Source organism: Hyposmocoma kahamanoa, unplaced genomic scaffold, assembly GCF_003589595.1.
Source record: "Hyposmocoma kahamanoa isolate Upper Pololo Valley unplaced genomic scaffold, ASM358959v1 86, whole genome shotgun sequence".
Lineage (NCBI taxonomy): Eukaryota > Metazoa > Arthropoda > Insecta > Lepidoptera > Cosmopterigidae > Hyposmocoma > Hyposmocoma kahamanoa.
Genome location: NW_020654289.1, coordinates 14,947,416 through 14,975,297, shown reverse-complemented (window position 1 = coordinate 14,975,297; position 27,882 = coordinate 14,947,416). Strand labels below are relative to the sequence as shown.

The 27,882-nt window shown below is 35.6% G+C and overlaps 1 protein-coding gene across 1 annotated transcript; it reads right to left on the bottom strand.

Annotated features, from left to right (window-relative positions):
• Positions 1 to 94: 94 nt before the first annotated feature.
• LOC113234736 (odorant receptor 2a-like) lies at positions 95 to 19,856 on the bottom strand. The gene is made up of 9 exons (XM_026470200.1): positions 19,561 to 19,856; positions 18,445 to 18,656; positions 17,658 to 17,770; positions 15,686 to 15,761; positions 11,960 to 12,128; positions 11,396 to 11,495; positions 2,412 to 2,525; positions 2,097 to 2,252; positions 95 to 277 (listed from the first exon to the last, which is right to left on the bottom strand). The coding sequence occupies exons 1-9, from the start codon at positions 19,854 to 19,856 to the stop codon at positions 224 to 226; spliced, it is 1,290 nt and encodes a 429-aa protein (XP_026325985.1). The 3' UTR covers positions 95 to 223.
• Positions 19,857 to 27,882: the final 8,026 nt, after the last annotated feature.

The following is a 27,882-nucleotide window of genomic DNA, read 5'->3' as shown; positions in this document are numbered from 1 at the left end:
AATTTTTTACTGTTTATAATATTTTTAAAGGTAGTTATGAATTAAAAGCAAATATCGTGCAATCATTTATTTAAAACGTTCTAAGGCAGGTTGTTTAACATTCAAACTAGTTCACTATTCAAATGGAGCCCCTAATGATGCAAATTGCTTTAATGGTGCTGTAAAGTTCTTGACGAATTCATTTTAAAGCTATAATAACACCTCGTAGTCGTCTAAAAAGGACTTACTTTTTCATATTTCTCATGACCGCGAACGCTTTGTAAGCCCAGTTGATTAGCTGAAAAAGAAAACATGTATGCAATTGAATCCAATCTGTTTGTGTTTTTTCTTCTAGGGGTAACACGAAGCTGAAGACCGAGAATAAATTATTTTGACCAAATAGAGATAAGTATGTCACGTCGCATCGTATCCTTAGAGCTTTCAATATTCTCTAAAGTCGTAGACAAAAGAGGAAAAAGGAGGAAAGAAATTGCTCTTAGAACATCTACTTTGTAAGGATAAAATATCGGGAATAAAAATAAAAATAAAAGACCCGAAACTTAGGACTTTGGAGAACAAGAATAAAAAACGAGAAACTTTCAATTATTTCGCAGCCTTTTTTTATAATGTCAAGTGACGGGACGAAAAAGTCGTGCGCCTGATGGTAAGCTGCAACAACATTTACAGTGCCACTCAGAGCTTTGCCACTGCGCCCGTCTCCCTGAGACCCACCTGTAATTTCACCAGTACTCTTACCCTTTAAAATCGAAACACAATAATGCTCACATTACTGTTTGGCGGCAGAAACAGGTAAGGTGGCAGTACTTCCCTGGACGAACTCCTTCACGAGGAGCTCTACTGCTACTAAAAAGCCAAGTTGCATAACTCTTTCTACCAAGTAATGTGCCTGACAACCAATTTTCTGGTCTCAAACTAGGTAATCCCCTGCATTGCACTCTGGGACACTTCTCAGAAAACCCAGACCAGTAGCAATTTAGAAAGTTAATTTCCCAATTTGATCCCAGCGGGAATGGAATCCGGGACCACAGACCACACCACCACAAACCGTTGAACCACAGAGAATGTCTTAAGTTGTTAAATATTTCTACACGACACGTCGGCAACAATACAGGCGACTGTCAGTGTATTAAATCAAATAAATATGAAAAAAAAAAACCAATTGAGTGATCTTAAATTAAGAAACTCACTATACTACAAGCCCCACAGTGCAGCACAATTTAGAAAATATTCACGTACTTACTTAACAATAGGTGTAGTATCTAATAGTGTTGGAATAGTGGAATAAAACTTGCTACAGTAAGGTCCCGTGGGTAAAAGGGTTAGAAACTATATTTTGTTAGCAGGTTGGATCGCCAGAGACGAGTTGCTGAATATGTTTTGCATTTACTAGTATTTCGCCATTACACAACTACGCCGAAATGTATAGAGTATAAGTGTAAAGGAATTTATAGCTTTTTTCTAGGATTCAACACAATTAGTATATGAATATATTATTACATACCGGTTTTTACTTAATAGAAGAGTCGAGAAAGTGCAACGAAAAAAGACAGAGTGAGAGATAAATGAAATAAGCATTTCATGTCATCAATGTCTGTATTTGTTTTTTTTTACGATACTAAGTGACGGAATGAACAAGTCGTGCGCCTGATGGTGAACCACACCTGTCGATAACACTTGTAGTGCCCTTAGAGCTTTAAATCATAAAGATCTGGGTGTACTGCCACTGTATGATTATCACTAGTATCAGGTTTCTTACCACGGTATGACTTCTTTTTATTTTCCCGATATTTCAGAACGGTTGCACGCTCCATGGTCACGGGTTGACTACCCGGGTTGAAACCTGATACTACTGATAATCATTTAGTGAATAACCACGAAAGTCTTAAAATCTGTACTGCCACTGTGCCCGTCACCCTGAGACATAAATTGATAAGTCTTATACGCAGCTCACATTATTGCTTGGCGGCAGAAATAGGTAAGGTGGCGGTACTTCCCTGGAATAATCCTTTTTCACTAGGCGATCTACTATTGTTAAATGATGATGATGATGTATTCATCATAGAGATATTTCTCTACATACAAGAAGAGGCACTTACAACTGTATAAGTATCGAGAGAAAGGGTAAAGATCTTCCCAGCAGTGACTGTTAGTGGTCTCTTGCATCGTTCAAGGAACACGATGAGGAATATTGCAGTCTTCGGTTTGACGTCCAACCAGGGTCCTTCGAAAGCTGCTTGACTAAGCTGCATACTCTGAAAAGCAGAGATTTATGAGAAAATGATTTCCAGTAAACTAAAATCTCACTACAAACCTAGGTCAAAACCTCTCAATTATATCGAATGCATGTCTGACTGTTTAGCCATCATGAGCGTTTGTTAAGATAATAACATTTTAACAATATAATGTATAACCTTCCAAATGAGATCGTCACCGAACCAGCAAAGTATGAACACCTCAATCAGCATACACGTCAAATAGATTGCCATCCACATCATTTGCATAGGGTGACTGGTCGGCTCCTCGATCTGATAAAGCGAAAAACACAAATCTGTCAGTTTTGGTGATTTATGTGTTGTGAGCGTGGAAAAAAAACCTGAGCTTTGTTCCCTCATTCATCATAATTTCTGATGTGAATTTATAAATCAGCGTTCAATGTGTGACGGATTGTCGTTTAGCACATGTAGGCTGGTCGATATTCAGAAAATGACTAAGTAATTTACATGGCAATTGTGTCAATCTATAGTAATTTTATTCTTTGAGGTTTCCCTGACAATATTGTCGCAAGACTGGTTCAATTGACTATCATTAGGATAGAGTTCATAAATAAATACATACCATAAAACAGAAATTTACAATAAAATTTTATGGATAGACACATTGATAATATTTAACACGTACTGTAATTTAAATTTCGATTTGAAATTGTTCAGATATATATAATAATGAGCCCTATACCACCTACGGTGGGGTCGGGCTCGGCCTGAGGCGCGTGGTCGGTTTCAGATTACGGGGTGTGCTTATGCTCGTCGGTGGCACAGTGATTAGTACTATGTGCGCTTGATGAGGAGGTTTCAGATTCGATCCCTGTTTTGAGCCAATTTATGACAAAAAAAATTTACGTTGGTTCTGGTCAGGTTATTCTGGGCATTGCCCTCAGAATTATCGTTACTGTGGTACTCATAGTACTGGAAATTCTTTAGTTTGAGACCAGAAATTTGGAGTGATTGTCTGGCATTTTTCCCTAAATACTTCACTGGCATATCTTCCAAGAAAAAAGAATCTAACAGAGAGACGGTCGACATACAACGCTATAAGTATCTTATTTCCATTACATCGGGAAGTATGCCTTGCATTTTGAACAATTGTGAAATCTTGTGCTCGTAATTTAGTCTCCGTATACTACCTATGCGAGGTGGCGTGCGGACGCTTCGGGCTTCGCCCTCCTCTGTGAAGCTTTGGCCGGGCCGTTTATCCCGGAAACCAGATCGACTTAACTGTCATATGTTGCGCTGGGCCGCTAAAGCGGCCCGCGAAGGCAGTGTGACATTACGTGTAGGAAAAATTTCGTCTGTCGGTTGGTGATTACTTTGATTTCATTGGTGATTCTTTCAGTTAGGTTTATTTGGGTGGAAGGGAGCCAGGTAATAGTTATAATTGCATCAAGTCGTATTCTTATATACTTCAGAAGAAACTACTCGTATATCATCAATAGTTGTGAAGATTCAGTAAAGTCAACTTTTATTTGGCGGCCATTTTGGATTCGCCATATTGGAACATTTTTGGTTCCGGTAGAACCTGATCAGCGTACTTGACAGTTTTTGTTTGAAAGCCATACACCCGTCTCTGACGCTTTGGTCGGGCAGCTGGTGTCCTACCTGATGCAGATCACTTCTTGAATGTTTGGATTTTTCTGGTATTCAATATTCTGAGTCAAATACAATCCTTGTACATTTATTTAAAACACCTCTATTCGTTCTTGGAGAACAATGATGTTGGACAGTGGAAAATGTATGGCGGCCATATTGGAAATTGGCGGAATCAAAAACCACAGACACAATTTCGTATTATGGGGCCTTATATACGACCAAGTGCAAAATTTCAGCACGATCGGTGAATTTTTTTTGGGTTGCCATTTTGAATCGGACATTTTGAAAAAATGAGGTTTCCAATCGATTAGCTCGTATCGACATAATTTACCTATCTCTAGTAGTTACGAAGATATAGATCCCCGAAATTTATATGGCGGCCATTTTGTTTTGCGAATTTTGAATTATTTTTACTCCCGGTAGAAACTGCCCAAGGTGTAGAGCAACATTTGTTTGGAGACTTTGAGCCAAGACGCATACTTTGGCCGGGCAGCTGGGGTCCTACCTGATGCGGCGCACTTTCCGAAGATTACGGTACATCTTGATATTCCTCAAACCCATCCGACCATAACTCCCCTACATCATTTTTACCCACCCTTTATTTTTACACACGTCTTCTGGGTGGAAAATGACTCCAAAGGGCAGAAAATTCACAAGTATGGCCATCTTGGAATATGGCGGAATCGAAATTTCAACCGCATACTCCTATGTGGGCCCCCTTACACGGCAGCATGCCAAATTTGAGCCGTATCGGAGCACTTTTTTTTTGGGCCCCAATTTTGAGTCGGCAATCGTGAAAAATTTTTTTCACCGGCAGTTGACCCCCACCGCCCTCTATGACATTTGGTCGAGGACCCCCCGCCTATCTCCAATACTCGCAGAGCTACAGGGCTCTGAAATTTGTATGACGGCCATCTTGTTTATTCGAATTTTAATTTTTTTTACTTCCGGTAGAAACCGCCCAGTTTGGTGGCCATTTTTAGTTCGACGACACTGCCGGTAGGTGTTATGCTTTAGCCGCGCAGCCAGGGTCCCACCTGATACACTTTTCGAAGACTTCGGATTTTTCTGGTACTCACCGGACCCATCCGACCACGACTCCCGTACGTCATTTTTACCCACCGCGACTTCTTCTGGGAGAACAGTTATCTAAATCACTGCGTCATCGTCAGTCAGTCAGTCAGTGGTAATCGAGGTATATATAGTATAATAATAATAAATAAAAGATAATAATAATAATAATAATAATAATAAATAAATAAAAGATAGTAATAATAATATAATAAATAATGGATTTTTTCACGGAGTTCGATAATAAAAATGTAATGTTCTCCGATTCCTTTTAAATCTACGTTGTTATACAATAAATAAATATACTTTATTACATACAAGAACAAATACATGATACGTTGGCTGTTGAAATTAAACTTTTGAAAATAAAGCGGACTGGTCTAATTCTCTCACACATTCGCCTCAACACGTACTCGTGTTAGATTTCTGTCTCAGCCCAAGATTTACGAGTGATGAAAGGAGTTCAATCCGATTCAAACGCTGAGGATTGTCAGATATACAACGTCACCATTTTGTATTTGCAGATAAAAATAAAATGTTACTATCATGTGATGCTTTTTCAACTGCACAAGTATGTTTGTAGAAATGTACAATAAAATATATGGCTCGTACCCAGTTTGCTTGAATGTCGTCTTTTCAAACGTCAGCCCAAAGTAAAATGAACACAACGATATGGAAAAGTTTCACCTACTTTCATGAAAAATTCGACTACAATAGCTTGTAGATTATGCTTTGTGCTTTTAGATAGAAGAATGAAATTTTCTCGTATAGTACAACAGTTTTTTTAAGACGGCGTTGTAATTAAAATACGTCAGTTCATTATTAACTGCTGTGCATAAACATGAGAGGTTTTAGAGCAATGATTAGTTTAATTAATTAAGTTTAAATTTTAAAAACAGTGTACTCTAGAAATCACCATCTGTAAGCCAACTGCTTGTCGAGACCAATTTAGCTAGTGAAAACACTCCTCAACTGTTGTAGTAGTTGAGGATTTGGGTAATTGCACACTTGCCGATAGGTACCATATCTTAAAAATACCCGTGTCGCGGCTGCTTAAAGGTGTACCTTTAAGCAGCCTTTGTTTTACCTTTAACTGCCTCTGCGGCCGAACGGTTACCACGCAGAGGTCCTGGGTTCAATTCACAGGCCGGGAGAAACATGTGTATGGCCTACATTTATATCTGTCGTGAGGTTGGGTGTAATTTGTAGTTGTCAATGTGGGGTCCATGGCACCAGCGACACTGGTTTTCCCTAGTACGGGACTATGAGTGTGTTGCGTTATTATTATTATGTTTAAACAGACGATATTATTGTTATTGCACATGAAGGCACTTGGGTCGCCATCAGAAAGATTTTCCATTTGTTTTTCTCGCTAGGCGTGGTTGATCGAGCGAGTAGATGATATCTTATTAAAATATGGGTTATCTTAATTTTTTCTCTTATTATTCTTAATTTTTAACCGACTTCAAAAAAGGAGGAGGTTCTCAATTCGACTGTATGTTCTTTTGTTTTTGTATGTATGTTACGCGATAACTTCGGTATTTGTGAACCGATTTTCATGATTCTTTTTTGTTGGAAAGGTGGTACTTCCATAGTGGTTCCATTTCATTTTGAAGAAAATCATCCACCTCGAAGGGTGGCTGTTCGCGCATGAAGATTCATTTTTATAAATAGCGCCTAACTTTAATTTAGGAGCAATTACTTTAGTGGTTGATTTTGCTATTTCTCCAATTCAAGGCGTTTTTCTCTGAATATACTTTGAGTAGTGAGAACCGATTTTTATTATCTTCAGTGTCAAGTCCTATATAGTGGCGACCTAGGGGATATTTCAATAAAACTTAGCAAATAGATGTAATTCCACGTACTTTTGAGGTCGGTTTTTTTATTACTCTGTACTGAGATCATACAATCACTATATGAAGGAAACAATACAGGACGGCTATAATTAATACAGATTCAAAATAACGTCCACCAAACACGTGTGTGTGTGCGCACGTCACCACGACCCAAAGATCGTTCCGTCCGCTCAAGATGGCCGCCTTCACAGTGCATGGCGATCGTTCTACTATTGATGTTAGGTAGCGCTAGAATCGTTTTAAAGACGACCATCGATTAGACATGACGCCATTTATTTTGCGAATGCGCCGTCTTGTATAGTTTATATTATTACACATATTATTTCACGACTTCCACGGTCGAATAGCTTGTACACCTGATTTCATGGAATTCGCCATCTCCAAGGTCCCAGGTTCGATCCCCGGTCGGGTCACTTTAGAAAACTAACTTTTCTATATTGTCTCGGGTTTGGGTGTTTGTGGTACCGTCGTTGTTTCTGATTTCCATGACACCAGTGCTTTAGTTATTTACTTTGGGTTCAGAGCAACGTATGAAATGTTGTCTAATATTTTATATTAATAATGTAGGTATTTTCTTTTTAATGTAATGTCATTGGATTTCCATAGTAAATCAAATTTCAAAAGTCAAGTGGAAGTGAAATAAATATACATTTTATGATTGAGATCCAGATTAACTGGAAAAAAATTGATGATTTATAAACAACTGAACAGATGTTACTGTTACTACAAAACATACCTGAGAACCATCAAATTAGATCAAATTAGCATTCCAATAAATAAAAGTAAACAGCTTTCAGGGGGCTTACCACAACCTCTTAAAACAATATTATTTTAAGGTTACTTTGACTTTTCGTACTATGACGCGCTAAAAGCTTACTATAATGTTAAAACTATGATGTTTTATTGGCAGCTTTGTGACTATTCATTCACTTCTACTATGATGAGATTTTAACATTGATATTGCTCTTATGTCAAATTTAGCAATCTCAAAATAGTTACACGGAAGCAATGGAAACAATATTATTTTCTGTTTTATAGTCTTAATGATTAAAAGTTAAGTTGAACTTATTTATTTACATATATCTCTTTAATTCTTTGCTTATTTTTTATTTAATAGTAAATAGGAAATAATTTCTCGTTAAACAAAAATACGCGATGTTTACTTCATAAAATTATGACATCGACATCTATATGCTCCTTGGTGAAACTAACAGTTAACGCCAGATTATAATTCCGAATTCACAGCGTAACAATCAAGACGCAGCTTGTTTTATTTATATTTCTTCATGAAAATGCAGAAAACTAATTGTAAACTACGTTATTTTAATAGAATTCATTATTATATACTTTTCTTTTTTTGGCAGTTAAAATTCTCCGAAAGTAAATAATATTAAGTACTTTAACATTATACTACGATACGACGAGTCGGAACATCAAAAACAAAGAGATTGCATTATACAGTTCATGTAGCGTTATTTTTTTCCTATTTTTAGTAAGGAATAGGCAATATCGAGAAGTCATTCGTTCTTTTAGTCACTTTAGATAAGTGTAGAAGAATATGCAAACAGAAGGGGACAAGGTGAGAAGGTAATCGTGCGATATGACAAGATAATCAACCTAGAGAACAGACAAGAAAATACCAATACGACCTTTGAATAGAACTCTAAGAAAACCAAATTCACCACCCGCAGTAGCACAGAGAACTAACTCACATTCAAATAACGTCAAAAAGAATAAAACAATAATACACTCATACATAGCAACAAAACCAAATACAACAAAACCTTCGACATCAGGAATGAAAGTTAGTATATTAGAGAGAGAATAGCAACGACAACAGGCCCCTCACGTAAAACATAGAAATTACAAAATAATTAAAAAACAACTCTCCCAGTCCGGCTGGTCCCCGAGGGAGTAGAAGACCCATACCCTCCATTCAACAGTTATATATAGCAACACTAAATGTAAGGTCTATAGTAGGAGAAGGGCAACAGGAAGAAGTAGAATACGCATTACGAAACATTAAATGGGATATTTTATGATTGTCCGAAGTTAAAAAAGAAGGAACACATAGAACACGAAGATTATGTATTATACACGGGAAAGAAAAGTGGAAGAAACAGAGTGGGATTCATGGTAAAGAAAAATATGAAAACAGGGATTTTAGACTTTCAAGCCTTTACCGATAGAGTTGCTAGATTGGATATGAAAATTGAAAATTATTCCTTAAGTATTATTTAAGTTTATGCGCCGATAGAGCAATCCACCAAAAAAGAATTACTTGAAGTAGATAACGCAGTAATGAGCGCATGAGGATATGGTAACAGAAATAAAAGAGGAAGTTCTTTAATTTCAGAAAACTGTACTTTACTTTACTTTAAGAAAAAAACTAAACAAAGATGGACTTGGCGCACGCCAGATGGTAAAACAAGAAACGAAATTGATTTCTTTCTATTACATAGATCAAACCTCCATATAGTACAGAACGTAGAGACAATTACCACCTCACATCCCACTGACCACCGAATGCTCCGTGCGACTTGTGCCTTAAACTTGAAACAAAAGATATCTAGAAGATATTTTATTATTTTTACATTTGGCAAAAAACAAATAGGACTATTACCCTCCGAACAAGCAATGTTAAATAAAAATTTCATAGAGTTGTCTACCATATTGGACAGTACACGAAATATACAAGATACTTATTTAAATATAATCTGCAAAATCAAAGACAGTGTCAATAGGATACCGCAGAAAATTGCTAAGAACAAACGAATAAACGAAGCTAATAGATGCGGCAAAAATGGCTTGTCGTCTAAAATGGCGATGGGCTGGACATCTACCTAGGTCTACAGACATGGATGGAGCGAGAGGGTGCTCCACTGGTACCCACGACTGAACCGTAGGCCGCGAGGGCGGCCGCGTTAACACTGGAGGGACGATATCACCCAGGTGACGAGGATAACCTGGACGCGACTGGTTGCGGACAGGGATGAGTGGCACAGGATGGAGGAGGCCTACGTCCAGAGATAGGCTTTCCAATAAATTTTAAATCGCATATTTAAATTTGAAACTATAATTATTCTAATTTCATTTTGTGTGTGACACAAATCTCGCAATTGATATCTTTTATAACTAAATAAGTCCCATTTTTGTTTGTTGTAAATAATAGACATTACATTGCATATGCTTATCACTGCATATATGTATCAAATGAATTATTTAAGTATTTTATAAATATAAGAGAACACACCATACTACATTATAGAAATATATACGTAATTTATTTTAGTTTAAACGCGACACACACGTCCGGTACTCACTCGGTTTTAGGGTCCACTGAAAATCAGCGTCACAGCCTTGTCCCGGCGGTGACATTAGCTGAGTGGATCCTATTACATACGCCACAGCCGCACACATAACATCTACTTCGTACAGCAATAGTGTTGACCAGCTTTATGGCCGAATAATTATTTATAGCCAAGATTTTATTTTTAATTAATTTGATTTAGTTTTCTTTTTTGTTATTAATTTTCTGTTTGTTTTAATTTAGTTCTGTTTTATTTTAATTTTTTTTTTACTTTTAATTTTTTACTGTTTATTATTGTGTTGTGGTGTTTTGTAATAAATGTATTCTATTCTATTCTATTCTATTCTATTCTATTTTAATTTAATTTACTTTAATTTAATTTTAATTTTTGCATTTTTTGTATAAATGGAATTTAGTTTGTGAAGTTTTTTTTGGAATAAAGGCTTATTATTATTATTATTATATCACACACACTCAACATACAACGTGTCGCGGGTGCCATGGGCATACAGACAATCACAAATTACACTCAAACGCACGAGAGAAATAAATATAGGCCATACAAATATTTCTCCCGGCCCGGGAATCGAAATTGAGACCTCTGCGTGGCAGTCGTCGTTGTCGGCATAACCGTTCGGTCATGGAGGCAGTTTATTATTATTATTATTATTGTTAAATAAAAAAGAAACAAAATATTGAAAAGATACATGTAAATAAAAAGTTCAACTTAACTTTTAATCATTACAAATCAATATTTAGACAATAAATTCCAAAATAATATTGTTTCCATTGCATCTGTGTAACTATTTAACATTGCTAAATTTGGCATAAGAACAATATTACTTTAATGTTAAAATCGCGTCATAGTACGAACTGAGTGAATGAATTGTCACAAAGCTGCCAATAAAACATCATAGTTTTAACATTATAATAAGCTTACTTTAAGCGCGTCATGGTACGAAAAGTCAATGTTAGGCTTCAAATATAAAACTCCCCTCGTTCTGCGTCGGGGTTTAAAAATAATATAAACGAAAAAGAGAATAAAAATTAAACTGTGTTGACAAATAGCTGTAGTTACAAAACACATTTTTTAATCTTTGATAGAGAAACTGCGAACAAGAGCTAAATTATTATGATTACGCAAAATATATTGTCCATTCATTGAAGCATTTAAATATTTCAATGAGTAGTAAATTAAATCTCGAAAATCACTTTATTCAACAAATACGTACAACAAAGTTTAAAGAAAACACTAAAAACACCAAAAAAAACATCTAAACACTAAATCATACCGATAAAAATTGTATTCCGATGAGACAAAGGACCATGACACTTAGCATAAACTGCAGCGCGGACGCTAGACTGAATGCACTCTCAATCATCGCCACGTATCTGAAATCAAAACCATTTGCAAACTTCGCCATTGTGAAACTGACAGACATGCTAGCTGTTTGCATAGCATTTGCATGTTAAACTCTACAAGATTAATTAAAGAAGGTTACAATGATTGAAACTTTATACACATAGTAAGGAATTTCTCTATATACTTACTCCTTTGAATACAAAATAATTGAATCAATAAGTACTAGTGTATTGATTCAATTATTTGATATATATATATATATATATATATATATATATATATATATGACGTAATTATGGAACCAAAATATTTAATTCTATCTCATTTATTTACAAAACAGTAAGATATTGCCTTCCATTATTATACATTTTTCAAGTCGTACCATAATAACAGGTGTTTTATATTTTGCACATTTCTATACAATCAGTGTTCGACTGTTTTTCCCTATATAAATTAGAATAACGTTATACTTATTACCATTTCAAAAACAAACCTGATAATGCTGTTGTGATGTATGACACAATCTTTGAAAACGGTTTGTACGTAATAGTCTTGCGCGTCGTTTCCATCGCATTTGTTCTCGTAAATGGCTCTCTTGCGTCGCCTCTCCGCCACCGTGTTAAAATTGCGAAGGTTAAACGCTAATATTTCTATTTGCCCGACTGAAAATTGCGAAAATCGTTTAATTCGCTCGGAATGTTATTACGATTTGCACCGCTTTTCACATCGAATAAAACGACCGATATAAATCGAGAAAGAAGCAATTTTTTTTTAATTTCCCTTTATTGAATTGAAAAGGTTTCCCTTTCCACTTAGTACATCGCTAAGAAAAGAAATAAAGAAAACATAGAAAATCAACTTGTAAATCGATTTACTGAACAATGAAAGAAGTGGTTATCAATATTTTTCACAACATAATATATGGAGCATAGTTCCCCAAAGTGGTCCTCCTACCGTCCTTCTAGGACTCGTCAGCGCCCACTGTGGGACGGTTGGGGACCCCCAGTTACTAAGGGCCGCGGAAGCAATTGGGGGGCAATGATGTTCTCCAAGGGGTGCTACCGCATTTGAAAAAAATATTCTGAATTATCTATATAAACTACACTACATTTCAGTCAGGTTTTCGTTCTGGCCATAGCACTGTGACTGCACTGTTGAAGGTAACAGATGATATTCGCCTCGCAATGGACAACGGTCTTCTCACTTTGCTTATACTTCTGGACTTCAGCAGTGCTTTCAACTCTGTGGACTTTGACGTATTGCTTGCTTCCCTTCGCTCTTTTAATATTTCTCCTTCGGTTATAGCTTGGTTCGACTCCTACCTCAGAGGCCGCTCGCAGTGCATTCGCTCTGACGAGGCTTCCTCTGATTGGTGTGACTTAGTTGCTGGCGTTCCTCAGGGTGGTTTTCTTTCCCCTCTCCTTTTCTCTGTTTTCATCAATTCTGTCACTTTTGTGCTGTCTTCAAACTTTCATCTCTATGCTGACGATTTGCAGCTATACCGCAGTTTTAAAGCGTCTGATGTCGTTGCAGCCGTTGAAGCGGTTAATGCTGATTTACGTTGCATCGCTCATTGGGCTGAGTGTTTTGGTTTGTTGGTGAATCCCAAAAAGTCACAGGCTATGATTGTGGGAAGTGGGTATATGCGTGGCATATTGCATCTAGATTCTGTCCCACCTATAGCGTATAATTCCACGCCTATTGCTTATGCTTCTACTGCAACTAATCTTGGCTTGCTTCTAGATTGTAATTTGGTTTGGACTCCACATATTAATGAAGTCAGTCGTAAAGTCCATTTCTCCTTGCACTCACTTAAGCGCCTCCAAAACGATTTACCTTTAAAAACCAAAATATGTTTAGTCCAAACACTTATTTTGCCCTTCTTAGACTATGCTGATTCCTGCTATTTGGATGCTACTGAAGAACTGCTAAATAAGCTTGAACGACTGCAAAACATTGTATAAGGTTCATCTTTGGGCTTCGTAAATATGACCGAATTTCACATTTCCGCAGTCAGCTCAAATGGCTTCCCATCCATCTCCGCAGGAATTTGCATATTGTCTCCATTCTTTACAATATTTTACATAACCCTGTGTCTCCCGGGTACCTGAAAGACCGTTTCAGCTTCCTTAGGTCCCAGGATAAACCCTGTCGCTCTCTTGTTAGGTTCCAGTTATCTTTTCCATGCTTCAATTCCGGTTTCTATTCTCACTCCTTCACTGTTCATGCGGTCAGACTTTGGAATGCACTTCCTATTACTGTTCACGAAAGTAAATCGTTAGCTATTTTTAAAGTGAGAGTTAAAGAGCATTATTTATCTACTATTTCATCCATATCTTAGGTATTATATTATAAAATATGTATTTATCTAAGTATTATATAATTTAAAACAATTTAATATTTTTATATTATTTTTATATTATAATTTTTTTTTCTTGTTTTGTTGTGCACATATGCCCGTTCTTTTAGTTATAGTGTCCTGTATTTAGGTCTGCAGGAAGAAATTTCTATTAGAAATAAGCAGAACCTTTTGTTTTTAATTTCGCTTGTATTCTTTGTGACTTGTTGTATTTTTCGTGTACAATAAACTATTAAATAAAAAAATAAAAATACATTTTTTTTCCTTGTGATTTTTGTGTTAATAAGTTAATAAACAAAAATTCGAGTTTTCAATTAGTATTTTGTGGTGATTTGCGTTGAAATTTTTTTATCTTGGCTTAGTGGGCGGTGAGTCAAAAAGTTTGGGAACTTATGATGTAGAGTATAAGAGACAGGTAGGTCTATCTTTTACACTTGCGACAACGACTTAGATAATACAAGTGCGTAAGTATGCCTGCTTTATAATTGATACATGCTATTTCTCTTACGAATTCAGTAACAGATCGCATCAGCAGACCTAATGAATTTCTCCATGTGCTTGTTGCAGATCGGTAATAATAAGAAATTAGTGAAGTCATATAAATTATTTCAGTGTCATGGTAGTAAAAAACATAATGATATTCAATAAAATTATAATAATGTACATATATATCTTTATTTTTGTTTATCAGTGCACCCTAGGATAATGTGGATACAAAACTGCTCCAGTAGATATTAGTTAAGGGAGTGATTTCAGGCTATACACATCTAAGGACACGTCCAAGGCCGTTCAAGATTCAGGTCGGTGCAAAACACTCGAAAGTTTAAAAATCTCGGGCAATGTTTGATCAAATGACCAGATAACTGTTTAGAACAGCATGTGATTGTGCATTCTTGTAATGGTCGCCAATGCACGAAAAAGGCTTGGAAGCAGATGAGAACACAAATTGCTCCAAACGTGTTTTGTTTTGTTTCGACAACAGTAGCTATATCATAAGTGTTAAGGCCTGTACAGATATAAGCGTTAATCGCTGCCGCTGTGGGTAGCGCAGTCTGAGTGGGTACGCTGTATTCTCACTGTTCACACCTAATCAGATATCGTTACCGCTGTTGGTGGCGAAATCCATTATTTATTATTATGTCAACTAATCGTCACTAGGCTACTAACGGATTGACTGCATATTTGGAGGTAATGCGTGAAGTCGTAATCAACTTTATGCAACCGAGACCTCGACTGTATGAAGTTTATCAACTTCACGATTTCACGCTATAACTGCATGAAGTCGAACTCGACTGTATGAAGTTGATAACGACTTCAAGCATTAACTCGCATGAAGTCGAACTCGATTGCATGAAGTCGATTTCGGCTTCATGCAGTTAATGCGTGAAGTCGTTATCCGAGACCTTGACAATATGATGTCGTTATCCGAGACCTGGACTACATGAAGTTGATAACGACTTCACACAGTAACTGTAAATATGCAGTCAAAATGTTAGTAGTCTAACTGACTTGTGGAGTTTGCGGAGGGATGAATTTGCCACTGCTCCCGCATCGTGTGGCTGGCGATACCTGCTTCGCAAAACAAGCGAAAAGATACCGCCTATGTGGGCGATATGGCGCTCTAGCCGCGGAACTTCATACAATGACATTTTTCGCTATCCATAGCTGTAGGGAATAATGCTTATGTCTGGACAGATCTTTAAGCGACAATAGTTACGAGAACTAAGTAGTTCTCGTACCTAAGTAGGTACTTGTCATCATTTGTCGTCGTTGGTGATTTCAACTCTGGAAACACGTGATAGAGGTACTAATATTCTAACATTCGATTATCCTTAATCCTTATTGTTAGGTCATACTTACTGGCCGAAGCAATAAAGGCGGCTAACATAGTATCCATGACGCCATCGATTATGCACGTGGCCGGTTTGTAATAGATCTGTAAAATCCACCATTAGCCACAAAGAGAAATTTCAGACAAATTAGAATTCAATTAATTCGAAATTAGGAGCATTCGTATAGGATTTTATTTACAAACTACCTTTTAAAAGGACGTAAATGTATGTATATTAAATGGGTTTGATCTTTTTTACATATATGTCACAAAGAAGTAACCTGCCGCGCAAGTGCCGTACGATAGTTGTCGTGAGAATACTAAGCAACCACAACATCCGTAATAACTGCGTGTGCTAGCCGAGCCATTTTGGGTGAGTGGGCGAACACGGGGTGCTGTGATAGCTAGCGGAGGAGGGGATAAATGTGCGGCAGCAAGGGTAATCAAGGACGTGTTTATTTTGTCATTTCACTAAACTAAATCAGGAATTTGATAGAAACACTAGATTTATTTAGTGAAATAATAGAAACGAGTGCTCCTTGTACAATACACAGTGAGTAAATGAAACTACTGAGACCTCCCAGCGATATTTATATGTATGTTGTGTCATGTTTATGGCAAATTCTTTATTTATCGAGTTCTTCGGGCCCTTGACATGTTCCATGGACACGGCTGACTCAGTCTGAGTCACATTCCGAGTCAACCTTGACTACGGGACCTGTTAACTTACGGGACGTGTTACTGTGACTGTGGGCCCAAAACGTTGGTTTATTTGAAGTAACGCGATCTAGATTCGAAGAATTAGCTTCATTCCTAAATTGTTTATTTGTATACTTTTTGATGACTCGAGGGAACACAACAGTGGATAGAACACGTACATAGCCTGAAAAACGTGAATGTGGGATAATTCGAAAAGGTCCAGGAGAGATTGTACAAGATAGTAAGCACGAAGGGCGTTTCAGGCACAAGAGCCGTTTTCACGTTCATACCAGATTTCAAAAGTACCGGATTCTAAAAATATCTCAAGTTTTTAAGCAGATTTAGAATGCCTTCAAAACGGAAGTACAGAGGTCTTATACAGAATTCTTGTTTTAATTAATGAATCCATCAGAAGTTTTGCTAACGCAGAAGGCAACGTTCCAATTAAAAAAAAAACGATCGAGTTGCGTGAACATTTCATACGATATAACTTATCTCTCTAAATTCAATAAGTAAAACTTTAGGTGGAAAATGAACATGGCTTATTTCATAAAAAACATTATATATTTTGATTTGGAATATAATTTTAATAACCTACTACGCAATTTGCTCCCTGCAAAGCAGAACACATGTAAATGATTTTCCTCCGTATTTTCCTCAGATATTTTTGGTAGCAAACAAATGGATTGCTTAAAAAAAGAAATTTGTTATTTGCCGCGCGCCGGAGATTTCGAGACGTTTATAATAAACATTCTAAACGTTTCTTTGAAGGTATGAATTGCGTAACTAAAATTTTTCTTCAATTATATAAAAATACTGCGTGCCACTAAAAGTATTAGAGATTTTAAAGTGGCATTTAAGGAACAACTTTTGCGACGGGAACGGTCTCAACCATAGCTGAAAATAAATCTGCTGTTATACACTTACGCATATATATAAATTATTAGGGAGAGACTAGGTATATACGTAAGCTCGCTATAGGTACGTAGCTATTTATACAAATTATTTTTGAAGCAGAAAAATAGTTTTTTGTTGATACTTGATAGTAAGTTATCATTGAAGTTTTAAAATGAAACGTTATTGAAAAAAAATTAATAGCAGTGTGAAGGTTTTATAAACTGCCTGCGATATTCATGAATTTTCCAAAAACAACATTTAAAGTGGTAGAAACTAACAACAAGTAGTTTAGAGTAAACAAACCACTACAAATTCAATTTGGCTGGTAGGTTGTAAACAAGAGCGAAATTGTACGTTATTCTCGCGAATGTGTACGCACATTTTGGGAATGCAGATTAAACTTACATGATGAACGTATATGATCTCATACGCGGGCGATTTGTACACATCCAGGTACGGATATTCGACATTCGTCGGCAGAATGTCGAAATTTTCAGTCAAAGGCATAATGATTCCAACTGAAATGGCGACAAAGCAATATAACAGGCATAGCAATATTAATTAACGTAAATGAGAGTTTTCGCAAATTAATATTGTCATGAGACGGAGTGAAATATTTTAAGCGTGAAGTTCGTTAGTAATACATTTTATTGTTAAAAAATACTCTATTATATATATATATATATTATAAATAATATATTATAAATGTTATTAAAGTACCGCCAAATGTTTAGAGATAATTGCTTTATTCAGAATTATAGAGCAGCTTTCGACAACACATAATGTAATTTAGAAATCTGTTTCAACATTTTTGTAGATTAAAATAGCTAAAATATAATTTACTTCCATATTCATGTAATTGGCGGTAATATTTATGAGACTATTATGAAAGTAACCAAGTAGCGTTCGTTCAACGACTTTTGTAAATACACACTTATTATATTTAAATATTTTCAATTCATATATCCCTTTACATATAAATTTTGTATGTGATGAGAAAGAATATTTTTAGATTTTTTTGAGCCTGTACAATATAATGTTTTTGTGTCCAGAATAAGCTTAATAACTCATATGGTGTTGACTTCATATAAGTACCGTATATTTCAGTGACATGGGCACTTTCATATTCTAAACTATTATCGAATATTTTTGTTGCGTTCTGTAAGAACGGTACATTATTTGATGTACTAACCTGATACAGCACCTACACACATAGAAGAATAGGCCGTCATTACAAACCGTGCCTTCTTAATACTGCGACGCAATATATCCCGATGTTCCTCCTCCATTGGCTTAAACTCCTTGCAATGCAAGTACTCCAGACTTTTCATTATCTTCTCTTTGTTCATCCAGAAAACACCCACTTTGAAATAAGTGTACGTTTCACTTAGGAATAAGTACAACCTGCAATACAAATGTAGTTAAGAAACTAGCAGGTATAATGTATACTAAGACAAAGTTTTCCAACGCTTGGTTGCCTAGTTGTGAACAGTAGATTCGTCTTCCTGAGTGATTTTGTCTGAAATTGAATATAGCTTGGCATCTAGTAAAAGTTATTTCCGTCGTGTCTAATGTATGAATGTAGTTATAGAACATACATGTAACCAGCCATTGCCCGCGATTTCGTTCGCGTAAAATTTACTCACTAAAACACAAATAAAAATATTCCAGTTTGCAAATGTAAGGAATACGATTTTCTGTAGAAAAGATATTTTTAAATATATCGATAGAGGTTGTTATGAAAAACATTGAAACACGTATTTAGTTATATTGTATTTAAGTATCATAATATAATAAAAAGTTTAAGCAAATCGCAACGCGTGTTACAAAGTCCCCATATAAACTTTAATATCCACCCATTTCTTATTTAGGAGTAGTTTTGAATTGAAAAATTTGTTGAAAAATTGTCATGGCAATTTTTTCCCACTTCCATTATAGAATTATACTAAGTTTCATCTTTGTAATTTCATGGAATACTATTTTTCATACAAACATTCTTACTCTTAATCACCCTCTTAGGGGTTGAATTTCTATAAATGCAGTTTTAGTACGCCTACACTTAATAAAAGTAAGTTGCTCTCAAGTAGTTTTTGCTTTGCGCGCACCTACCAGTGAATTGCTCAGAACCTTACTGATTTATGTATATAGATTATACAATACAACACAAAATGTTTCATTTCTCTCAAAAAGATCTGCGAGTACCTACAACATTTTGTGTCGGGTAACCTTAACAATCGGTTTACTAATTAAATAAATCCCATCAATAATCAAAGCAGAGTACAGAAAGTATGCGGAGAAATGTATATACCCTTCAGCGATGTCCCCAATATTTTCCGTTCGCTTGAGTAAATAAACGACCTCCCCAATCACGGGCAAAAAACACACGAGCCATAACACGATCACGGTGTACAAAAGCTGCAGCCAAAACAATATGCTTTTAGGCGAGAAGCCATTGTACCACATCCCGTAGAATTTTAGCCAATAAATGTGTACGGCGTGGAACAGTCTTGGATTTAGATCGTCCCATGATTCTGAGACCCCGAACGGAAGAATCGGCGTCAAAGCAGATACCGCGTCTTTTATATGTTTTTTCAGAATTTTCATTTCGCGGATCAATGTAAAGCCTTTGACGTGTAATTTAAGAATGCCTCCGGTCTCGTCATAATACGCCTCTTTGACGGTACAAAAGGAGTGGGTGAGGGACGTTAAGTGGATATTATACATTTATATCATGCGTCTTTTTGTTAAGAGTAAGTGCTTTCTAAATACCACAATCCTATTTTATTTATTAATACAAAAGTTATATAAGAGCACGTATGACAACATTTTCAACACTAAATCTCTTTTTTGTAATGAAAGTTGTAAATTTATTCCATTTGTCGCCTTTTGTTGGGAGCTACATGAGAAGTAGAGTACGTCGACTCGTAAATCAGACATCAAAGTAAATAGTAATGATGTGTACGGCTAGCGAAACCAAATAAACGTCAGCTGTACGGTAAGGCATTATTATTAATATTATTATTAAATATCGTATTTTTTTTTCTTGATAACGCTCTTTGTGAGCGTAGGTACGCTTTAAAAACAAAATACCATGAAGTATCCTGAGTGTACGAATGGTTAGAAAAAGAGATTTATCAACCTACACAGGCTAATAAACCAATGTGTATTCTTGTTTTAAACCAATGTGTATTTGGCCTGCGTAGTAATCTACCCTTTTTTTAGAGGATGAATAAGAACAAATTTGCATTGCTTTCGACGACCCCCGAGCTCGTGTGGCTAGCACACCAGTTTTCATGGTGTTGTGATCCCTGAGGTCCCGGATACAACCCGCAGGCGGATCAAAGTACAAAATCTGGGTATTTGTTGTAACGTTGTTGTTTCCGATTTCCATACCCAAGTGCTTTAGGTACTTACTTTGGGATCATATCAATGTTTAAAGTAGTAAAGCCGATAGTTCAACAAGGTTGTGAAACATCCAATTCACATAACATATTTAGCCGCAAAAGCAACTTAGTTCGCTTACGCTGAAGGATATAACTAACTTTACGGGCATGAGTAGCAAAAAACTATTAATTTAGCTTGTGCAAAAAAAAATATAAAATTTCCCTTTTTTTTGCCACAACCAGCTGAAAAATTTTATGGTGGGTTGGTCAATGGAGGATTTTATATACTATTCGCCTTTTTGATGTTGTCTTAAAGGCTTTCTTAAAGATAACATTAGATGTTTAAGATTAGGATATTTTTACCACAATTATGGTATAGTATTACGAGTGGAATAAATATTGACGTACCTGAAGTACAAATTTAGGTTGTTGAAGTGGATTTTATTTATTGATACAACTATTTATTTATCGTTTCTAATTTACAGAAAAGACGTTATTTGTATTAATGATGTTTAAAAAATAGATCAAGCCAAGTATTTAGTCAATTTGAATTACATTTTTATTTCATTCGTCACAAATTTTTACAGTGCTATATGTAGGTACCTACAATTTTTTTTTATGGCGCTAAGTGATAAATGGCTTGTAGGACGTACAAGTCGTGCGCGTTTTTCTTTTTCTTTTTAACATCAAACAATTAGGTGGCAACTGCAGGGAGTTCGCAGGAAGGTGTTCAGTGCGTATTTATCGCAGAGAAAACAGAAATTACTGATTTTTTTTTAATAATACCAAGTGATGAGACGAACAAGTCGTACGCCTGATGGTAAACGACACGCCTGTCTATAACAGTGACAGTGCCATTCAGAGCTTTAAATCGCAAAGATCTGAGATGCACTGCCTCTGCGCCCATCACCCTGAGACATAAGTTGAAATGTCCCATGTGCCTGTAATTTCACCAGCACCCTTACCCTTCAAAAGCGGAACGCAGTAATGCTTACATTACTTTTTGGCGGCAGAAATAGGTAAGGTGATAGTACTTCCCTGGATGAACTTTTTCACAAATTTATAATTCTATTTTATTGCTAATAAAATAATATTATAAAAGTTTAGAATCCAAAGCATAACCCTTAAAAAGGAATAAATTTAATATGTCTCTGAAAGCAATTATTATAATTACCTCAGCGACATAATTATCGCCATATAAGAAATACGGCGTCTTCTAACTACAGATAATTGTATTTTCAAAGACGCTTTTATATGAAATACAATTTTCTTGGCAAACACAAAGAATTATTTACGTATATTTGATAAGGTATGAAGAACTAATAACTCTATTTGCGCAGGTTGCAGAGAAAATTATGTAAACAAACAACACGGAAATTTGTGTGATGTAAAGCCCAAATTTATGAACGGTTTTACAACTAAAAGCAGCATCGTCAATAATTGGTGATTGAATTAGGTATAACGAGAATGTTTACTAGAATTGATAAACACATAATGTGGTTAAACTTAAATCGCTGTTGAACTAATGCACTATTGAAAATTGCACATTAATAGTTAGTACTAAGTAAACACAAAACAGTAATGTAAGGTTATTAAAATAACGAGTTCTTGTATTTTTGCGATTGCTACACATTGGAAATGAATAGTATTTTTCTAAAACATGGCTCGGAAATGTTTGCGTTACGTTCAAAAAACAAACACGGAAAGTTTGTCATTTATGGACCGTGCAACTTCTTCTCGACCTTGGCGTGAATTATGAAAATCTATAACTGACCGCAGCTCTAAACTTTTAAAGTTATCTACTAACAATGAACTACATATGTAAACAGGCAAAAGAAAAGCTCATACAGCCAATTGCCCAGTGTCCGTAATTGCGAGAATATAACACATATAAGTGCCATTTCCATAAGGATTACCAAAAATAAATTTTTGAAAATTCCTGTCACTTGACGTTGTCGATCAACAGTAACGATTGACAAAATCGAGCAAATCTGTAGGCACCTCTAACTTAACGATGAGTTAAGCAAGATACAATTTCCCCACTTTTGAGTGAAATGTTATTCCATGGCATCATTATTTGTATATTTGTGTGCGTGCCGACGAGCGTAAATACAAGTTGCTTACGCCTACATGAAATTGATTTTTGCCTCACTTGTGACAGTTCGTTTTTTATGAAACTATCATTCTATGCGTTATTATTCTAAGCCTGGAAAAACAATAATATTTTCTGTCAGCAAAATTGTCCTAACGTGTCAAATATATTACATTTGATATTACTTAATTAATATTTTGTAACTTTTTCTAATATACATCTTTCTCTTTTTAGTCTTTTATTTTTTATTTACATTGTTTTAGAAAAGCACTATATAAACCTCAGCGGGAACGGGGATCGCTTCACTCATGTTAATACGCGACCTCGCTGGCGCTCAACCTTGTAACTCATACTTGTCCAGTAACCCTTTACTTCCTGGCTTCTTCAATAACGTGCTATTATGCTATCGTTGCATGATGGTTCTTAAACTCGAGTGTCGTGTTTAGGTCTCGAGATTTTGCCAAGTGGCTAAGTAATAATAGGTACGAGAAGACCTGATTATGTAATGATTGCATACAATATTTTTTCTACGAGTAAATTAAAATAATGAACACGACCAATATTTAAAGATTATTAAGTTACTGCTGTTATTTATCGTGTCTTTGTCGTGGTTTTAGACTCCATTTTTAGGAGAAAAAAGAATCCAAACAAAGACTCCAAGATAAATGACATGAAGAAAAGAATGGGCTTGAAGAGTCAAAGAGAAATAAGATATAAAAATTCTTTAATTAAAAATTGAAACTCCAAATCCACGACAATAAACTCAAACGAATGCCCAACGAAAGCCAAACAAATGCTACAAAATAAAAAACCAAAGAGATAGAAGTGTCTGTAATTGGATAATTACCGCTTATATTTTAACCAATCAGAAGGCAGTAGAATGTTTGCGTAGCGTTATATTTGATGTTTAAATTGCCAAACATACGACGTTCTTTTTTTGAAACTCATTATAGTTCTGTTTATAGAATCATAATTAAATTTTTCAGTACAGTAGCGAGTACCTCAGACAATGGATATTTTGTTCAGAACTTTAAAGAGGGCCTTTGTTTAAAGATCTTTGTGGTTTATGAAATTGTAAAATACAGGAGTAGATAACCTTTTTTGTCGGAGCTGTCGTCAACGTTTCGAACTCTTGACAGGTCCCATGAACACGGCAGACTGACCGAATAGATACGAAAAAATAGTTTCATTATTCATTGTCCATTAGCATGAGCTGGTATCGAATACTATAGTAGCAGTAGAGCTTCTAGTGAAATAGTTCGTCCACAGAAATACTGCAACCTTACCTATTTTTGCCGCCAAGCAGTAATGAGAGCATTATTGCGTTCCGGTTTAGAAGGGTAAGGGTGCCGATTAAATTACAGGCAAAATTGTCAACTTATGTCTCAGGATGACGGGTGCAGTGGCAGTGCCCATAACATTTTCGCAATTTAAAGCTCTAAATGGCACTGCAACTGTTATGGATAGGCGTGTCGCTTACCACCAGGCGCACGAATTATTCGTCCCATCACTTGGTATTATTAAAAAAAACAGTGAAATTTCTGTTTTTTCAGTGATAAATACGCACTGAACACCTCCATGCTATCCTCCTGCAGTTTCCACCTAAGACACTGATAAAAATGATCACTAACATCCTTGACTGTCTTCAAACACGAAATTTGGACACCATAATTCAAATTAAGCAAAGAATACAAAGTATACAAATTGCATTTTATTGTGTACATTTTAATAAATAACATGTACAACCTTGTTTTTTCGAAAATTCTGTTTTGTTTTATAGAAATCTATTATTTCTGTCAATGAGATAGAATATTTCACACAAACAAAAAAGGAAATTGCGAATCAAGTGTCGGTAAGAAAAAGTTGATAAATCATATTTTAAAAACCACCTTTCATCGCTGACGGGCGCTGACTGATCGTCAGCTTACACAAAATATATTATGCAAAAAAGTGATAAAATATGAAACGATTTATGTGATTCGCGAGTGGAATTTACATAATCACCGTTCGCCGGCCGCACCAAAATGAAATACGTGATCGTACAAACAATGCAAAAACACTCGCTACAAGTGTAAAGCGGGTTGAACGGGTTTGCCAGTCGGAAATAATTTTGCATTTTTTCAATAGGTTCATATTACCGTTTGTTAAAATATCTAATGAAGAAAGACTTTCATGGATTTTCCACAGATGGCGCTACGGCAAAAAGTCATTAAAAACCAAAAACCAAAAACTGCAACAGGCACATACTCGTAGAAAAATTCGTAAGGTCAGTTGTGGGAGAGTGTCAGGCCCGGTATGCTGAAGGTGTTGGTTCGAATCCAGCCGGATCGAAGAAAGTTTCTTCGTGTTCGATCTTTGTATTAATAAAAGTATAACAAACGAACGGATGACTCCATTACTTTGTTATAGTATAACATATTTGTTACAAACTAATGGAGTAATCCATTCGTTTGTAATAATTACATTGCACAAAAAAAATGGAATATTATAAATCTTCAGTAAAACTAGAATATCCAATTTTCAGCTTGTTATTATACCTAATATATGTATAAGTATACTGACTATTAAATTTAATAATAATATTGTGTAAGTTAATCATTACAATTACAATGTTCATTATCAATTGTTTGACATATCATAAAATAAAATAATATAATATAATAACGCACACACTCAAAATAGCCCCGCACTAGGGAAACCCTGTATCACGGGTGTCATGGACACACACATAGACAACCACAAACTACACCCAAACTCGCGAGAGAAATAAATGTAGGCCATAAAAGTAATTCCCTCGGCCCGGGAATCGAACTTGGGACCTTTGCATGGCAGTCCGGCAAAGTAACTGTTCGACTACAGAGGCAGTTCTGGAAAATACTATCATTTTTAATTAAATTAAAACTGTGGCATCTCGTTATAAAACTATTTTAGGTACAGGGTCAAGAACACGTTACGCTTATCACTTAAGGTTTAAATCCAACTCTATACCGCTTACGATAAGAACGGTCCAAAGTACAAACTGTCAAGCTTGACGTGCTCTTGACTGTACCTGTGCTTGCCATTTTGAAACATAGAAAGTACATATAATAAGAGGAGGAAGAAATAAATTCTGTAACAAAAATTCATAACCAGACAATTCCATACTGATGGCCTTATCTATGGCTTGTCGCTTGGAAATAGACTGAGTTCCGAGTTTATCTAAGCTCAGAGTTAAAGCGATTGGTAAGTGCACTCACTAGGACTAGCAACCTTAAACTAATAGTAAATTCTAGTCTTCACCTGCGCCTGCGTTCCTGTACATGTGTATATATCAATATGAACTGTTAAGCTATCATGTGGGCACAATGCGTATTGGAGACTATGTTCTTAAAGAGTTTTTAATTTTAAACCAAGCGATAAGATTAATTAGTAGCAGTAGAGCTTCTTGTGAAAGAGTTTGTCAAGGGACGTACCTAATTGCTAACCTACCTATTTATAATGCAGTAATATGACCGAGCATTACTACGTTCCGTTTTGGAAGGGTAAGGGTGCTGGTGAAGTTACAGGCATGTGAGAATTATCAACTTATGTCTCAGGGTGACTTTCTTCTTCTTATTTTAGAGCTAGGCTCTTGTCGGTGGAGTAGTCCTGGTGCGATTCGTAATATATAACGACAAATGACATATTCTTAGTCGATATAACGCTCAACAGATATAATTAATTTCTGGTATACAGACATTTGCCATATTCTTGCATGATATAAAAAAGGTCACTGGTTATAATAGACGATTGATATAACAACTTTCAATCTAATATACCGATGGCATAATGTTCATTTTATATAAACACTTCAGATATAACATTCACTGAGTACAATGTTGAATGTATATGTGTGAAAAAAAAAATATAATTCCAGTGGTGTTTAGATGCAACGGTCAATGAACCGAATTTGTTTGCATTTCCTAGTAGGTTCGACCTACTCCTGTGGGTTTAGGTTAGGTTATTAGATGCAATTAAATATTCTGCTTAAAGTTTTAATAAATATATTTTATAACACAAAAATCACTTAAAACTACACAAAAACAATTATATTTTGGTATTGTACACTTAATGGAATAAAAAAAATCTTATCAACATAATGTAGGGCGCTTCAACGCGTACAGTCCCGACCTAAATACATCCCGGCTAAATGTTTTCAAAATTGGTTTATTCGTATGAAAAAGTGCATTAACGCTAACGGAGAATACTTTGAGAAACAATAAATTCATTTCTGACCATTTATAGTATTTTTTTCTTATTCCTTAGAATAATAACGCATAGAAACCTAGCCCGCACACGCTAAGTGAGGCAAGTTAGAGGGTTCCAAACGCGTCCCAGGAGCGCGCGGGCTGTTAGTGCTCAAGGTCATATTGCACCGCGAACAGCTCCAAAATTTTTTGCTAAAAATGACGAAATGTGCGGTAAATGGGTGTAAAAATACAACAGACAAACAAAATAGACGCTAATATCGCATTCCACAAGTAAGTAATGCGTTTCAACTCATATTTTTATGTAAATATTCACTAAAACAGAAAAATAATTTCGCGGCAACAAGATACGAAAGTGTTGCAAAGTAACGAATTTTTTTTCTCCCCATTTTGCTATTCTGTATCAAAATAATTATATTACGTAAATTTTAGTGGTGCCTGTAATTTCGATTTATTTGCGCATCTTGAACTAATATTTACTTGAATAAACATTAAATGTTTTCGTTAACTCCTGTAAGTGATTGGGACACTTAATTATTTTATAATACTTTTAACGGCTCTGCGTTCATGCTTTATTGAATAATTATTTATATTAATTTTATTTGAATTGGAGCACATATTGCAACAAATTTACAGTATATATTTGTTTCTACTATAGTGTTGGCACCACCAGTACAACTTTGATAGCTTATTATATGTCTTTCTTTTCGTAACTCAAGCGAAATATTTTATATTAAAATATTTTATTTTCTTAAAAGGGGAGCATTCTTAAGCGATTTTTTAATCTATTTTAACAGTTATTTTCTTTAATGTTTGCTTATGGCATTTTCGGTTTTAGGTTTCGAATATGGCACTTATTTCTAAATCCAAGATGGCGGGCGCGATTTTTCGAATAATGGCAAGTTGGGTATCGTTTTCGAGATGTTTGG